The 17,134-nt window shown below is 42.8% G+C and overlaps 1 protein-coding gene across 1 annotated transcript; it reads right to left on the bottom strand.

Annotated features, from left to right (window-relative positions):
- Positions 1-960: 960 nt before the first annotated feature.
- On the bottom strand, positions 961-5,651 carry LOC133619316 (uncharacterized). The gene is made up of 2 exons (XM_061980283.2): positions 5,199-5,651; positions 961-2,213 (listed from the first exon to the last, which is right to left on the bottom strand). The coding sequence occupies exons 1-2, from the start codon at positions 5,254-5,256 to the stop codon at positions 1,087-1,089; spliced, it is 1,185 nt and encodes a 394-aa protein (XP_061836267.1). The 5' UTR covers positions 5,257-5,651; the 3' UTR covers positions 961-1,086.
- Between the last annotated feature and the right edge of the window lie 11,483 nt (positions 5,652-17,134).

Raw genomic sequence — 17,134 nt, 5'->3', positions numbered from 1 at the left:
TTGGGTGGAGGGGGAGGAGTCACAGCCCCGCTTTACCGTGTACCTCTTGCTTGGTATACTTGCTCGCCCCGGTATAAACTATTTGCTTGCCTAACAGAATTGCTATTGCGACATCCAGTGGACACATTTAGAACAGCAGTTTCTTTCCTTAAAAAATGCAGGTGAATTTTACATTTCGCAAACTCATCTCATGGGCTGGATTGAACCTGTTATGCCCGAATGTCGAGGGAGGTGGGGGTTGGGTTGTGGGTGTTAATTGTTCATATGTCTATGATTTGCACATCAATCAGTCTGAAGAGTAAAAGTTGTCACTTTATGGGAACAGTTACCCCGCATCACTTATGTGTGTCGCTTAAGTATCCACAGCCTGTAGAAGTGTGCGTATGACAGCTAAGAAGCTGTCGTGAGACAGTGCAAAATTTCACGTCAACTTGATACATCTCAACTTTGCAGTGAAAAAGGGTGTAGTGCAGGTTTTTGAGCGTGCAGAAACTTGACACATGAGGCCCCAGGTCCCTGGACTGAAGAAGGAATAACCAAGCACTTGAAGCATCATCTATCTTACTGTTCAAGAAGGTTTCAGATACAGAGAAGACATGGGGTCATGAGTAGATAAGATTATGCTCCAAATAATCCAAGTTTGTATGAATACCTCAGATATTTGTGAAAGAAGCAGTGAGGAGGTCCTGGGTAGGGTGGATGTCGCCACATATGAGCAACATACCACAAACTAAACAGCTAATTGGTTATTTTCCCTTGTGTGCTTTTATGTGTTTTACTGCGTCTGCATTATGTGGGAACCTTTTACAGCACACTGAACAACTAAATGTTTTTTTCTCCAGCGTGTGTTCTCATGTGTCGACACAAAGAGCTGTTATAAGGAGAGCTTTTACCACAAACTGAACAATTAAAGGGTTTTTCACCAGTGTGTGTTCTCATGTGTTGAGTCAAATGGCTCTTAACAGCAAAGCTTTTGCCACAAACTGAACACTTGTATGGTTTTTCATCTGTGTGTGTTCTCATGTGTCGACAGAAAGAGCTGTTATGAGGAAAGCTTTTACCACAAACTGAACAATTAAGGGTTTTTCACCTGTGTGTTGTCATGTGTTGAGTCAAAGAGGTATTTCGAGAACATTTTTTGCCACAAACTGAACAATTATATGTTTTTTCACCTGCGTGTGTTCTCATGTGTCGACACAAAGAGCTGTTTTGAGGAAAGCTTTTACCACAAACTGAACAATTATATGGTTTTAGTCCAGTGTGTGTTCCTACGTGTCGGTTCAGATTCCTCTTAACAGTAAAGCTTTTGCCACAAACTGAACAACCAAATGTTTTTTCACCTGTGTGTGTTCTGATGTGTTGAGTCAAATTCCTCTTAACAGAAAAGCTTTTGCCACAAACTGAACAACTAAATGTTTTTTCACCTGTGTGTGTTCTCATGTGTTCAATCAAAGTACTCTTAACCGAATAGTTTTTACCACAAATCGAACAGTTAAATGGTTTTTCACCTGTGTGTGTTCTCATGTGCTGAGTAAAAACGCTATTTTGAGAAAAGCTCTTGCCACAAACTGAACAAATATATGGTTTTTCACCTGTGTGTGTTCTCATGTGTTGAGTCAAAATGCGATTTTGAGAAAAGCTTTTGCCACAAACTGAACAATTAAATGGTTTTTCACCTGTGTGTGTTCTCATGTGTTGAGTCAATCGGCTGTTTTGAGAATAGCTTTTGCCACAAACTGAACAAGTAAATGGTTTTTCTCCTGTGTGTGTTCTCATGTGTCGAGTCAAAGAGCTATTTTGAGAAAAGCTTTTGCCACAAACTGAGCAGCTCAAACATTTTTTACCTCTCTTCTTTGAAGAGCATTCAGAGTGTTTGTTGTCAGTGTGAGTCCTCATATCACCTTCACAGTCTTTATCGCTGCTCAAAGATTCTTCAACCTCGTCTTCAGCCTCACTATCTGATAGTGGAGCTAAGAGGTTGTCTACTTGTGGTTTCTCTTCATCATCTTCAGTCTTCACAGAGAGAATACTCAGTGGAAACTTGGTGTAATCAGCTTCCTCTCGTCCTAGAAGACACTCTCCCTCCTGAGTGATGCAGAGTTCCTCCTCTTCCTTTTTAATGCAGGGTGGTTGTGGAGTCTCCTGCTTCAAAGTGGAGCTCCCCCCTAACTGAGGGGAAACATCTTCTTTATTACCGATCAGCTGCTGGACGTCTGCAAGACACAAACAAACAAAAACAAATTGTCTTCTATGTATTGTATCTGTAGCAATAGACATCAATGGAAGGATAGTAATGGACGTGTCCCAACTGTGCTTGTATTTGTTGTCATTGTTTTTACATTGTATTTTTATATTTATTGTATTTTATTTAATGTATTATGTACATCCTATTGTTCACGTGGTACTAAATTGTGTGCCATCTCATGTGTATCGTGTGCTGGTATGACAATAAACTTCCATGAATCCTGTCAAACACCAGACAGTTAGTAATATGGTTTCACATAAAAATGTTGGTGAAACTGCTCATTTCTACCTAGCGATAGGTGGCTCTAACTGTAGTGCTAATCACTCACCAGCAGAAAGCCCTCATCACACTGCTAATCAATAACTACCATCTTAGGCACTTACATCACTAGTCGCCAGTTAACAGCTATCATGCTAAATGTCATTTATCTTAAATGCAATCATGAAAACAAGACACATTAACATCTTTCCCCATTACAAACATCTTAAAGGGGAACATTATCACCAGACCTATGTAAGCGTCAATATATACCTTGATGTTGCAGAAAAAAGACCATATATTTTTTTAACCGATTTCCGAACTCTAAATGGGTGAATTTTGGCGAATTAAACGCCTTTCTATTATTCGCTCTCTGAGCGATGACGTCACAACGTTCCGCCATTTTCTCACTTTCGTCGGTGTGTTGTCGGAGGGTGTAACAACACGAACAGGGACGGATTGAAGTTGCACCAGTGGCCCAAAGATGCGAAAGTGGCAAGAAATTGGACGAAATGTGTTCAAAATACGAGGCTGTGGGGAAAGCCGACGAAATGGTCAGTCGTTTGTTCCGCACACTTTACCGACGAAAGCTATGCTACGACAGAGATGGCAACCGTTCCTTATGCCACCGAAGATGATCAAGAGAAGAATATCGACTCTAGCTTCCCTGGCCTGCTGACATCAACTCCAAAACTGGACAGACCAGCTTTCAGGAAAAGAGAGCGGATGAGGGTATGTCTACAGAATATATTAATTGATGAAAACTTTATTCATTACTCGCGGTTTTACGTAAATTATTATACATAAACTGTGTTTACCAATAATTTAGCTTAAAAACATTTATTTTTTTCAATCATTCGAGTACATCCGGGTAGTCTTGTGTAATGCAGTATTTTGTGTCTATTTAGGTATGGTTAACCTGAGTGCTGAAATCGTGGAAAAATATATGTTCTTAGCGTGCCTGAAATGGGCTGTCTGCACTCTCAAAGTGCATGTTGTTGCCAAATGTATTTCATATGCTGTAAACCTAGTTCACAGTTGTTAGTAATTATCTTATCTGACAGTGTTAAACCGCTGAAATCCGAGTCTGAATCCGAGCTAATGTCGCTATACCTTGCTGTTTGTTTGTATTGGCATCACTGTGTGACGTCACAGGAAAATGGACGGGTGTATATAACGATGGTTAAAATCAGGCACTTTGAAGCTTTTTTTAGGGATATTGCGTGATGGGTAAAATTGTGAAAAAAACTTCAAAAAATAAAATAAGCCACTGGGAACTGATTTTTAATGGTTTTAACCCTTCTGAAATTGTGATAATGTTCCCCTTTAGTTGTGATGTGAAGGCAATGAAAAATAAGCCACAATGTAGTCTTTCAGTCCAGATTATTTTCTTTTTATTTGTGGCTTATTTTTCATTGCCTTTACATCACACATGCTTATGAGATTTGCTTTCACACCCGTGTCCAATCTCATGGTGACTGCAGTCCCATTTAGCATTAGAGGAGCCATTTTTTAACTTCACCAGTGACGTCATTTACATTATTTATTTGTTCACTTTCCAAATTTTTCCATACCAACATAGAACGTGTCACTGAGATCAGGCTCATCTACTATGTTTACTAGGGGTGTAACGGTACACAAAATTTTAGTTTCGGTACGTACTTCGGTTTAGAGGTCACGGTTCAGTTCATTTTCGGTACAGTAAGAAAACAACAAAATATAATTTTTTTGGTTATTTATTTACCAAATTTGTAAACAATGGCTTTATCCTTTTAACATTGGGAACACTATAATAGTTCTGCCCACGTCAATCACCATTAAACTGCCTCAAGTTGTTGCTCAGATTAAATAAAATGACAAAACTTTTCTTCTACATATAAAAAGTTTCAAACAGTTTCAAGTCAACTCATCATGCTTAATTTATTACAGCATTTGGGAAGCCTGTCGTAGATTTTTATTATGTAAATGTTATATTTTTATCAACATGTGATAGCAGGGACCCTGCCATTCAAAACTAGGCTGCTCCATTACTAATGATTAATGTAACTAGAGCCGAAAAAATAGTACAATAGCAATAGGAGAGACTATTCATCCCTGAACACCATGGCGTTCAAGTGAAATAACAGACAGACAGGGCTTTGCTGTCCCTAACACACACTGCAATATGAGCTAACGTTACGCTAAAAGCGAATTAGCCTTCACCTCAAGCCAGGGCTGCGAGCGAGCTGAGCTGCAGTTTAAGTTTCTAGAACGTCAAAGGGCTCATAGTGATGTTACTAGTAGTTGACTGGGAGGTGTTTATTATCATTTGGGGAGAGTACGCTGCCTTATGCTCACCTGCTAAACACCTATCTGCTCGACGCTGGAGCATTGACTACATGCGCTCTGAATACGCACTGCTGATTGGTTGTTACCGCTTTGTATGTAACCAATCAGATGGTTGTGTGGGTGGGACAATGCTGGGTGCTGAGACAGAGGCAGAAGAAGCAAAGCAGCTTGTTAAGACTTTAGCTTAGAAACTCATTCGGTACACCCCCGTACCGAACCGAAACCCCAGTACCGAAACGGTTCAATACAAATACACGTACCGTTACACCCCTAATGTTTACAGTTGTTCCTTTCTTCCCCTCTTTCCATTTGGAGAAGCACTGTTTAGCAAAATGATTCTTGCCTTGGCAACTGGAGCATTGCTTACCAAACGCCGGACATTGTCTAGGCTTGTGCTGTGTGCCGCAGCGCTCGCAGCTTATCATCACGTCCTCCGACTGCCGTGCAGGCCGCGTCTGTGAGCGCTGTCTCCGCTGATACGACACCGCTGTCGCTCTGCGCCGAGGCGACTGCAGACATCTCGCTGAACGTCCTCACGCGCTTTTGGGACAGCTCACTCGCCTGGCAGATCTTAATGGCTCCCGCCAGCGTCAGCTCCATCTCTCGTTGTAGCCTCTCTCTGACCTTTTTATCGTCCACGCCAAAGACTACCTGGTCCCAGATCATGGAGTCCTTCAGCATCGCGAAGTTGCAGGACTGCGCCTTTCGCCGCAAGTCCGCCAGGAAGCTATCGAATGGCCCATGTTGCTGCTGCGTACGAGACCGAAGCACGTACGTCTCGTTCTTCTTCGGAGAACATCCATCCATCCATCTTCTTCCGCTTATCCGAGGTCGGGTCGCGAGGGCAGCAGCCTAAGCAGGGAAGCCCAGACTTCCCTTTCCCCAGCCACTTCGTCCAGCTCTTCCTGTGGGACCCCGAGGCGTTCCCAGGCCAGCAGGGAGACATAGTCTTCCCAACGTGTCCTGGGTCTTCCCCGCGGCCTCCTACCGGTCGGACGTGCCCTAAACACCTCCCTAGGGAGGCGTTCGGGTGGCATCCTGACCAGATGCCCGAACCACCTCATCTGGCTCCTCTCCATGTGGAGGAGCAGCGGCTTTACTTTGAGGTCCTCCCGGATGACAGAGCTTGTACCCGTGATCTTGTCCTTTCGGTCATAACCCAAAGCTCATGAGGATGGGAATGTAGATCGACCGGTAAATTGAGAGCTTTGCCTTCCGGCTCAGCTCCTTCTTCACCACAACGGATCGATACAGCGTCCGCATTACTGAAGACGCCGCACCGATCCGCCTGTCGATCTCACCATCCACTCTTCCCTCACTCGTGAACGAGACTCCGAGGTACTTTAACTCCTTCACTTGGGGCAAGATCTCCTCCCCAACCCGGAGATGGCACTCCACCCTTTTCCGGGCGAGAACCATGGACTCGGACTTGGAGGTGCTGATTCTCATCCCAGTCGCTTCACACTCGGCTGCGAACCGATCCAGTGAGAGCTGAAGATCCTGGCCAGATGAAGCCATCAGGACCACATCATCTGCAAAAAGCAGAGACCTAATCCTGCAGCCACCAAACCAGATCCCCTCAACGCCTTGACTGAGCCTAGAAATTCTGTCCATAAAAGTTATGAACAGAATCGGTGACAAAGGGCAGCCTTGGCAGAGTCCAACCCTCACTGGAAACGTGTCCGACTTACTGCCGGCAATGCGGACCAAGCTCTGGCACTGAGCATACAGGGAGCGGACTGCCACAATCAGACAGTCCGATACCCCATACTCTCTGAGCACTCCCCACAGGACTTCCCGAGGGACACGTTCGAATGCCTTCTCCAAGTCCACAAAACACATGTAGACTGGTTGGGCAAACTCCCATGCACCCTCAAGGACCCTGCCGAGAGTATAGAGCTGGTCCACAGTTCCACGACCAGGACGAAAACCACACTGTTCCTCCTGAATCCGAGGTTCGACTATCCGGCGTAGCCTCCTCTCCAGTACATACTTCGGAGAACAGTGAGTGTCAAATTTGCTAAGCACTACATCCAACTTTCCATAATCGTCAGGAGTGTCAAACACCCCATCCATCCATCCATTTTCTACCGCTTATTCCCTTTGGGGTCGCGGGGGGCGCTGGAGCCTATCTAAGCTACAATCGGGCGGAAGGCGGGGTACACCCTGGACAAGTCGCCACCTCATCGCAGGGCCAACACAAACGTGTTAAATACTTCTATGGCCTGTGGCCCTGCTATCGTTAGCAGCAGCGCTACCTTTCTCGCCTCCGGCTTTGTCTCGTGTCCCATAGCCGCAACGTACAGGTGGAACTGCTGTTTGAAGGTGCGCCAGTTCTCGTCGACATTCCCCGTTGGTTTCAAACTTTCCGCTGGTTTTAGATCCATGTCGTCAAGTCGAGTTTACTCCTGGTACCATGTTATTATCGTGTTTGAAGGATGAGGCCGTGTTGATAGCAAGTAACTTAGTTTAATGACACTACTAGGGATGTCCCGATCCAGGTTTTTGCACTTCCGATCCGATACTGTTTTTGCATTTCCAATCCGATACCGATACTGACCGATACCGATACTGGCCTATCCGAGCATATATTAAAGTTTAAGTTATTTAGCCTACTTAGTTGTCAGAATCATGTTGAAAAGGGTTTTAGTACTCTTGATAACAACTAGCCAGCTGAATAAGGTGAGTTTGAATAATACACAATGGTTGGTAACAAGAAACTGACCTGTTTATTCAAGGATAAACACAAAATAGACACAATTATACATGACAAACAGAAATGGCATCATTCAACTAGGGCTGGGCGATATGGCATTTTTTTAATATTGCGATATTTTAAAGCCATATTGCGATACACAATATATATCTCGATATTTTGCCTTAGCCTTGAATGAACACTTGATGCATATAATCACAGCAGTATGAGGATTCTATGTGTTTTGATTGATTGATTGAGACTTTTATTAGTAGGTTGCACAGTGAAGTACATATTCCGTACAATTGACCACTAATTGGTAACACCCCAATAAGCTTTTCAACTTGTTTAAGTCGGGGTCCACTTAAATTGATTCATGATACAGATATATACTATCAGATATATACTATCATCATAATACAGTCATCACACAAGATAATCACATTGAATTATTTACATTATTTATAATCCAGGGTGTGGAGGGGGGCGCCGGATGTAAGTGTCAAAAAGACAGCCAAAAGAGTTTGATATGAGAATAAATCTAAAGTTAAAATATAGGGTAGAAATGCACCCATTTGCAGGAAATGTAGTCTTGATTTTCAAAATTTTCTTTCAAGGCTTGCATGTCTACATTAAAACATTCTTCTTCATACTGCATTAATATATGCTACTTTTAAACTTTCATGCAGAGAAGGAAATCACAACTAAAAAAATCACTAATTTTTTCATACGGTGTTGATGTTGAAATTTTTGCTTCGGCATTTTGATGGTGTGGACGTGTGGCACCGAATGGAGATAAGCGTCTCGACAGACGTCACAATATTTGAACAATGATGACGAAAACTGTTTTCTCTGTTGTGTCCGTGTGTCAAAAATTGTTATGCGCTTATTTTTTTTATTTGATTTTGTGCGTGGCATAGATTTGCTATGCGCAGAGGACACTTAAACAGTGCGCAATTGCACAGGCGAGCACCTTAGAGGGAGCGTTGCTCGCACGGCTGCGCTAGCATTACAGCTAACGTTAGCCATTCTGCTACCTCTCTGCTCGGGGAGGACGTATACGTATGTGACGTATGACGTGACAGTATGTGACGTATGACGAGACAGTATGTGACGTATGTAAGAAGGTGTGCTTGCTGTCTGTAAGAGGGAGACACAGGAAAGAGTGAGAAGAGCCTGTCGTGTAATGCCAGCAGCTAAAAGCAACTGCGTGAGAATTCACAGACCCGTGGATGTGTTGAAGGTGTGCTGGAAAATGCGGAACGGAAAGTAGGGAGCAGCAGAAAAGTGGAATGTATTATTTAAATCGGTGCGTTGGAAAACACGGACCGGAGTTTTTTTAAAACTGGATCTGGATCGGCATTTTCCCATGCCTTGCAAATATCGGCAGCCGATCCGATCCAAATATCGGATCGGGACATCCCTAGACACTACAACAGTGTTTTTCAACCTTTTTTGAGTCAAGGCACATTTTTTTCATAAACAAAATACGGAGGCACACCACCAGCAGAAAAGGTTAAAAAATTAAACTCCACCAGGTTGTTGTGCCTTATTTTGAGTTTGTTGTTGTTTCCTGTGTGTCGTGCTTTAGTTCCTGTATTGCGCTGTTATTTTGGTGATCCTTCCTGTTTTGTTGGTGTTTTCCTGTAGCAGCTGCACGCCTTCCTTTGAGTGCTATTGCCCGCACCTGCTTTGTTTTCGCAATCAAGACTATTTAAGTTGTGCGTACGCTATCCTTCTTTGTGGGGACATTGTTGATTGTCATGTCATGTACAGATGTGCTTTGTGGACGCCGTCTTTGCTCCACATGCTGTAAGTCTTTGCTGTCGTCCAGCATTCTGTTTTCGTTGACAATTGTCGGAGGCAGATATTTACATATATCCGTATTTAAGTGTTACTTCTTTTTATTTCATAATCATATTACAAAACAGCTAGTGTTTTTCTTCCAATTGTGGTCTTTTGGTTGTCTGCAAATACTGTGTGCTTAACCTTGAGTGAGGAATGTAAGAAAGGGAGATACTCCTTTCTCTTATCTAGCCTTATGTCCAGGTGCGGAGGACAATGGGCATGTGTTTTGGGCTGGAGGGACATGACTGCGAGGGTGGGAGGGAGAGAGACTTGAGAGGGGAGAGGGTTTTTCATGGGAGGGGGGCAGACCATTTTAGCTAAGCGATTGAATGTTCTATGCTGGACTGGTCTCATGATATTTACAAAGCTTTGCAAATATATACAAAATACCTATTCTGTCTCTGGTGGTTCTTCTACTCAGCTTTAAGTGTCGTAAAGAGCTTGGGAGCGACGGCCAGAAACTTGAATTCCCTGGGAGGAACAACTGGTCCAAACGCAACACTTTGTAGCCAGTTCAGTTTTACTTTTGTTTTACATAGCCATCCCTATGCTTCAGTGCATTTTCCTAGCGGGACTTGCCTTTCGTTAATTTTTTGGTTTAAGCGTTACATACCTTTTTACCTGCACGCTGTGCTCTGCATATCGGGATCACGACAAACCATCCTCGACGCGTTCCGACTTCTACAAAGCAATGCCTACAACCTGCTGCCACCTACTGATATGGAGTATTACACGATTACCCTGCCAAGCTCTACACAGCACAGGCACTAGACAACGGCACATTATTATGATTATTGATTTGCAAATTTTTTTTTTTTTGACCAATTAGGTGAAGTTGCAAAATTTCCCACGGCACACCAGACAATATCTCGCGGAAAGTGTGCCGCGGCACAGTGTTGAAAATCACGGCTCTACAACATACATGTTGGGCCATCTACTGAGTGACCTAGTGGTTAGAGTGTCCGCCCTGAGATCGGTAGGTTGTGAGTTCAAACCCCAGCCGAGTCATACCAAAGACTATAAAAATGGGAGCCATTACCTCCCTGCTTGGCACTCAGCATCAAGGGCTGGAATTGGGGGTTAAATCACCAAAAATTATTCCCGGGCGCGGTACCGCTGCTGCCCACTGCTCCCCTCACCTACCAGGGGATGAACAAGGGTGATGGGTCAAATGCAGAGGACAAATTTCACCACACCTAGTGTGTGTGTGTGACAATCATTGGTACTTTAACTTTATGTGTCTTCATGCAGTCTTGCTCTACCACATTATGTGGCACGGTAAGCTGAATACTAACCAGTACTGCCCCCCAGCGGTCAAACATGTAATAACATCTGATCAACAGACTCGATGAATAACTTAGCTTAGTAATGCTCGCTGAATATTTTATTTGTGGCATTTGCCCAAAACAGGAAAGAGGAACTTTTTCTGTTACTTGACGACACGACAAACAGTACAGAGACTTTGTTAAAGGGGAACATTATCACAATTTCAGAATTGTTAAAACCATTAAAAATCAGTTCCCAGTGGCTTACTATATTTTTCAAAGTTTTTTTCAAAATTTTACCCATCACGCAATATCCCTAAAAAAAGCTTCAAAGTGCCTGATTTTAACCATCGTTATATACACCCGTCCATTTTCCTGTGACGTCACATAGTGAAGCCAACACGAACAAACATGGCGCATAGAACAGCAAGCTATAGCGACATTAGCTCGGATTCAGACTCGGATTTCAGCGGCTTAAGCAATTCAACAGATTACGAATGTATTGAAACGGATGGTTGTAGTGTGGAGGCAGGTAGCGAAAACGAAATTGAAGAAGAAACTGAAGCTATTGAGCCATATCGGTTTGAACCATATGCAAGCGAAACCGACGAAAACGACACGACAGCCAGCGACACGAGAGAAAGCGAGGAAACTAACAACTATGAACTAGGTTTACAGCATATGAAATACATTTGGCAACAACATGCACTTTGAGAGTGCAGACAGCCCAGTTTTCATCAATTAATATATTCTGTAGACATACCCTCATCCGCGCTCTTTTCCTGAAAGCTGATCTGTCCAGTTTTGGAGTTGATGTCAGCAGGCCAGGGAATCTAGGGTCGACATTCTTCTCTTGATCATCTTCGGTGGCATAAGGGACGGTGTGAGCCAAGACATCCAGGGGGTTTAGCTCACTCGTCTGCGGGAACAAACTGCTGCCATTGCTTGCCGTGCTACCGAGGTCCTTTGTCTCTGAATTGCTCACACACTCCGGCAGATTCAATGGGGGTCTGGCGGCAGATTTCTTTGACTTTATCGTTGGAAATGCATCTGCTTTGAGTGTCGCAGGATATCCACACATTCTTGCCATCTCTGTCGTAGCATAGCTTTCGTCGGTAAAGTGTGCGGAACAAACGTCCAATTTCTTGCCACTTTCGCATCTTTGGGCCACTGGTGCAACTTGAATCCGTCCCTGTTCGTGTTGTTACACCCTCCGACAACACACCGACGAGGCATGATGTCTCCAAGGTACGGAAAACAGTCGAAAAAACGGAAAATAACAGAGCTGATTTGACTCAGTGTTTGAGAAAATGGCGGATTGCTTCCCGATGTGACGTCATCGCTCCGAGAGCGAATATTAGAAAGGCGTTTATTTTGCCAAAATTCACCCATTTAGAGTTCGGAAATCGGTTAAAAAAAATATATGGTCTTTTTTCTGCAACATCAAGGTATATATTGACGCTTACATAGGTCTGGTGATAATGTTCCCCTTTAAATGTGACAAAATACTCGCGTTACCTCAAAACCACGACATGATGAAAATCAAAACACACCCAAGGAGCCTAACAGAGTTGTTGTCCAAAGGCACCGTCTATGATAAGCAGTCCTGAAGACAGCCAGAAATTACATGGAAGAACTTTTGATAGTTTGATGTACGCACTTCTGTCACCTCTACTGCGCCTGATGTAAAATAAGTCCATCTACCTTCCCCCCAAGAAGAGTTACATGTTCTCCAGCTGTGGTTCATTACCACAAACACTTTTCACATGACAATTTCATGGACTGCAACATTTGCACTACTCTCAACAAAACAGGCACATCGATTGCGTTTTAAGAAGCACTTTTATTGATATCATTTGGTACTTGTTTATTTTACTCATTTATTTAGGTGTTATTTATGTTGTTAGAAAATGCTATTTCATTTGCATATCCGTGTCACACCCTCGTGGAAGTTGTCTTTTCAAATTTGGGGGCTTTGTTTAATTTCAGACACACTGGTTAACGGCACACAATAGGCTTTCGTCCAAGTACCGTGATACATAGTTTATCGTGAAGTCCAGTGACGTGCGGTGAGGTTGATGGCTGGTGAGGCACTGACTTCATCACAGTCAGATTTACAAACATATGAACCCTAAAGAGTATCTTATTCACCATTTGATTGGCAGCAGTTAACGGGTTATGTTTAAAAGTTCATACCAGCATTCTTCCCTGCTTGGCACTCAGCATCAAGGCTTGGAATTGGGGGTTAAATCACCAAAAATGATTCCCGGGCACGGCGCCGCTGCTGCCCACTGCTCCCCTCACCTCCCAGGGGGTGAACAAGGGGATGGGTCAAATGCAGAGGACAAATTTCACCACACCTAGTGTGTGTGTGACAATCATTGGTACTTTAACTTAACTTTAACTTTACACATACAAACTGTAGCACACAAAAAGCACATTTAATAAAAAAACGTTATTATGGTCTTACCTTTACTTATAAATGCGCCGCTGTTGTGCTGGATTAATGAACCCCCTGACGAGAGTGTTATATCAACTAAAGCCCTCACTTAAACTTTCCACGTGCAAGATTGAATCTATTTAAAAAAGTGTAACCGAGGGTTTATAAATGTCGCCTATACTGTATGAAACTACAAAATAACAAACACGGAGGCTCCAGTTTACACGAAGACCACTTTATTTACCTTCTTTCAAAAACTTCCGCTGCACTCCAACGTGTCAAAATTCCGCTCTTAGCGCCTTCAAAATAAGAGCTCAAGGCATATACTGTATAACAGCGCATAACAGGAACTTAACATCACAAAGAGGAAAGCCCATAAAAATAAATAAATAAATGATAAATGGGTTGTACTTGTATAGCGCTTTTCTACCTTCAAGGTACTCAAAGCGCTTTGACACTACTTCCACATTTACCCATTCACACACACATTCACACACTGATGGAGGGAGCTGCCATGCAAGGCGCTAACCAGCACCCATCAGGAGCAAGGGTGAAGTGTCTTGCTCAGGACACAACGGACATGACGAGGTTGGTACTAGGTGGGGATTGAACCAGGGACCCTTGGGTTGCGCACGGCCACTCTCCCACTGCGCCATGCCGTCCCTTAATAGGTTACAAAAGTTATTTAATAAGAAGCCAAAAAGTGCAAAAACAATAATGTTCGTGTTGGAGGAGTTGTGAATCAGGTACACCTGCACTCTGCAGGTGTACCTAATGTTGTGGCCCTGCAGTCATTCACAACTCCTCCAACACCAACATTATTGTTTTTGCACTTTTTGGCTTCTTATGAAATAACTTCTTTAAATAGATTCAATCTTGCACGTGGAAAGTTTAAGTGTGGGCTTTAGTTGATATAACACTCCCGTCAGGGGTTGCCGTGCATTCTACGGCGGGGGTGCAGGAGGCGAGCCTCAGCCAGTGCGTCTTTTGCAGCCGTTTTATGATCGCTCAGCACAAGAAATACGTTACACACATACAGTTGTTGACAAAATACACTGTACATTATATACCTCAGCTAACTAAACTATGGAAATGTATAATATAGTTCATATTGCAATACGGTCTCACTGCACAGAAGACCAGCAGTTAGCCGAGTCCGTCCATGTTGCGGCACTGAGTGACGTGCCTCGACTGGCTGCTGTTCACCGCACCGTCTCTTCTCAGTATTTGAACGGCAAATGTGAAAATTCAGCAATTTTGAATAAAAATAATCTAAAACTGGTGAAGTTAAATGGAAAATAACTTTATAGTATAATCACTGGATACATTTAACAATTTAATATATATTTTTTTCTTTTTAATTTTTTTTTCTTTCCATGATGGCAAGTGAGGCCCCGCCTCACCTGCCTCTAGTGACTGCACGTCACTGGTGAAGTCCTTGCCAATACCTCGTCTAGGGCTGGACAATTATGGCAAAACATAATAATCACAATTATTTTGAGTCATTTTTGAATCACGATAAATAAAAATGTTTTATTAATTTGAAAACGTAAAAACAGCACCACCAAAACACAATTTTAAATATAATCTAAAAGAACTAGTAACAAATAAATAACACGTAAAATAAAAATCATAGTAACAATAAATAAAAATGACTATTGCAATATGAAAAACAAATCTAATTCAGGTTTTCCGTTTACATTTTTCTGATTTCTGTTTCTTGAATATTCGTGTCACACCCTCGTGAAAGTTGTCTTTTTGAATTTGGGGCTTTGTTTCATTTTAGACACATTTTTAACATAAACTATCTGTTATTAAAACATATCATACCATACCACCACCAAAGGAATTCAATCCTTTTTTTTTTTAGAAAAACAAGAAGATAAGTGGAGGAGTTGAAGTACCTCGGAGTCTTGTTCATGAGTGAGGGAAGAGTGGATCGTGAGATCGACAGGCGGATCGGTGCGGCGTCTTCAGTAATGCGGACGCTGTATCGATCCGTTGTGGTGAAGAAGGAGCTGAGCCGGAAGGCAAAGCTCTCAATTTACCGGTCGATCTACGTTCCCATCCTCACCTATGGTCATGAGCTTTGGGTTATGACCGAAAGGACAAGATCACGGGTACAAGCGGCCGAAATGAGTTTCCTCCGCCGGGTGGCGGGGCTCTCCCTTAGAGATAGGGTGAGAAGCTCTGCCATCCGGGAGGAGCTCAAAGTAAAGCCGCTGCTCCTCCACATCGAGAGGAACCAGATGAGGTGGTTCGGGCATCTGGTCAGGATGCCACCCGAACGCCTCCCTAGGGAGGTGTTTAGGGCACGTCCGACCGGTAGGAGGCCGCGGGGAAGACCCAGGACACGTTGGGAAGACTATGTCTCCCGGCTGGCCTGGGAACGCCTCGGGGTCCCACAGGAAGAGCTGGACGAAGTGGCTGGGGAGAGGAAAGTCTGGGCTTCCCTGCTTAGGCTGCTGCCCCCGCGACCCGACCTCGGATAAGCGGAAGAAGATGGATGGATGGATGGAAGATAAAAACTAGGAAGAAATACAAATATTTAAAGGGGCTCGGATGTTTGTAACTTGCTCTGTTACATTTTTCAAACCAAAAATATAACACAAACTCTACCAGCTATCTTATTTTACCATTAGTGTTTGAACACAGCATACATTTTTTATTGTCTTGTTCTTTATGACCTCCAATCCTCTGCACGTTGATGTAGACATGTGGTCCAGTCTTCTCTTCACATCTCTTACTCTTCCCCAACATCTCTTCTTTCACATCATTCTTTTCTTTACACAAGCGCTTGTTTTGCTCTTCCACTTTCTTCATTTGACTTTTGCATTCTTTCATCTCCTCTGATGTGAACTCCACTGCCTTCTTCAAGCTAACAATCATGGCGGCTCTTTCTTTACATTCTTCAACAAGGTCGGCTCATTTAAACTTTAAGGGCTTGAAATAGCTTTCAAATGACAAAACTTCAAGTCACTCACCTTCATCTTTCGTCTTTATCTCCGTTGGTGATTTGCTGGAAGTTGATTCTCTTTCATGTTCTCTTTTAGCGGACGTCGCCATCTTAGCATAGCAGTAGTCGTCCATCTTCTATCACGTCTTCAATCTTCACTTCACATATCGCTCCAAACTCAATGCACGTTTCGCGGCTTTGGAAAATACCAATTGAGATATTTGTTGCTATATTTGCCGTGAATCATATGACTTTAAGATCGTGAATTCGAAGAATCTCCGAACAACCATAGCATGCGGTCCTCGTCTTTTTGCTTGGCTTCAAGTACATTTGCGCATGCGCTAGAAGTCAGCCACTTCCGTTTCCTACTCTATAGCAGTTATTTTTTTTAAATAAAGGCATTTTAATCTTGTTTTAAAGCAATGGTTTGCAAAAGTAACTAACATCAAATAATGGACAACTACTCTTTGAAAATAAAAAATATATATATATACAAGCACGTGCACAGACTTTTTCCATGGCTGTTGTTCAAACCAGAAAAAGGGCAAACAATGAAGAAAAAAATCAAACATTTTAAATACTACAAGAAACACAGAAATATTTTTCAACCTACTTAGTTGTTTTAGTTAAAAACCTTTAGAAAGTCAAATCATTACTCTGAATAAAGAAGAAAAGCACTAAGAGTGTAGATCTCCACTATTTGTATCATGGACCCCGACTTAAACAAGTTGACAAACTTATTGGGGTGTTACCATTTAGTGGTCAATTGTACGGAATATGTACTTCACTGTGCAACCTACTAATAAAAGTTTCAATCAATCAAAAAAAAACAATCCTATTGTTCACGTGCTACTAAATTGTGTGCCATCTCATGTGTATCGTGTGCTGGTATGACAATAAACTTCCATGAATCCTGTCAAACACCAGACAGTTAGTAATATGGTTTCACATAAAAATGTTGGTGAAACTGCTCATTTCTACCTAGCGATAGGTGGCTCTAACTGTAGTGCTAATCACTCACCAGCAGAAAGCCCTCATCGCACTGCTAATCAATAACTACCATCTTAGGCACTTAACATCACTAATTGCCAGTTAACAA

The sequence above is a fragment of the Nerophis lumbriciformis genome, linkage group LG20 (genome assembly GCF_033978685.3).
Source record: "Nerophis lumbriciformis linkage group LG20, RoL_Nlum_v2.1, whole genome shotgun sequence".
NCBI classification, from domain to species: domain Eukaryota; kingdom Metazoa; phylum Chordata; class Actinopteri; order Syngnathiformes; family Syngnathidae; genus Nerophis; species Nerophis lumbriciformis.
This window is presented reverse-complemented; position numbering and strand designations above follow the sequence as displayed.

Excerpts from the sequence above, each read along its gene's own strand:
- LOC133619316 (XM_061980283.2), bottom strand. The coding sequence starts at position 5,256 with ATGATAAGCTGCGAGCGCTGCGGCACACAGCACAAGCCTAGACAATGT. Across the intron at positions 2,214-5,198 it reads TAGACAATGTCCGGCGTTTG|ACGTCCAGCAGCTGATCGGT; the intron begins GTAAGCAATGCT and ends TGTGTCTTGCAG.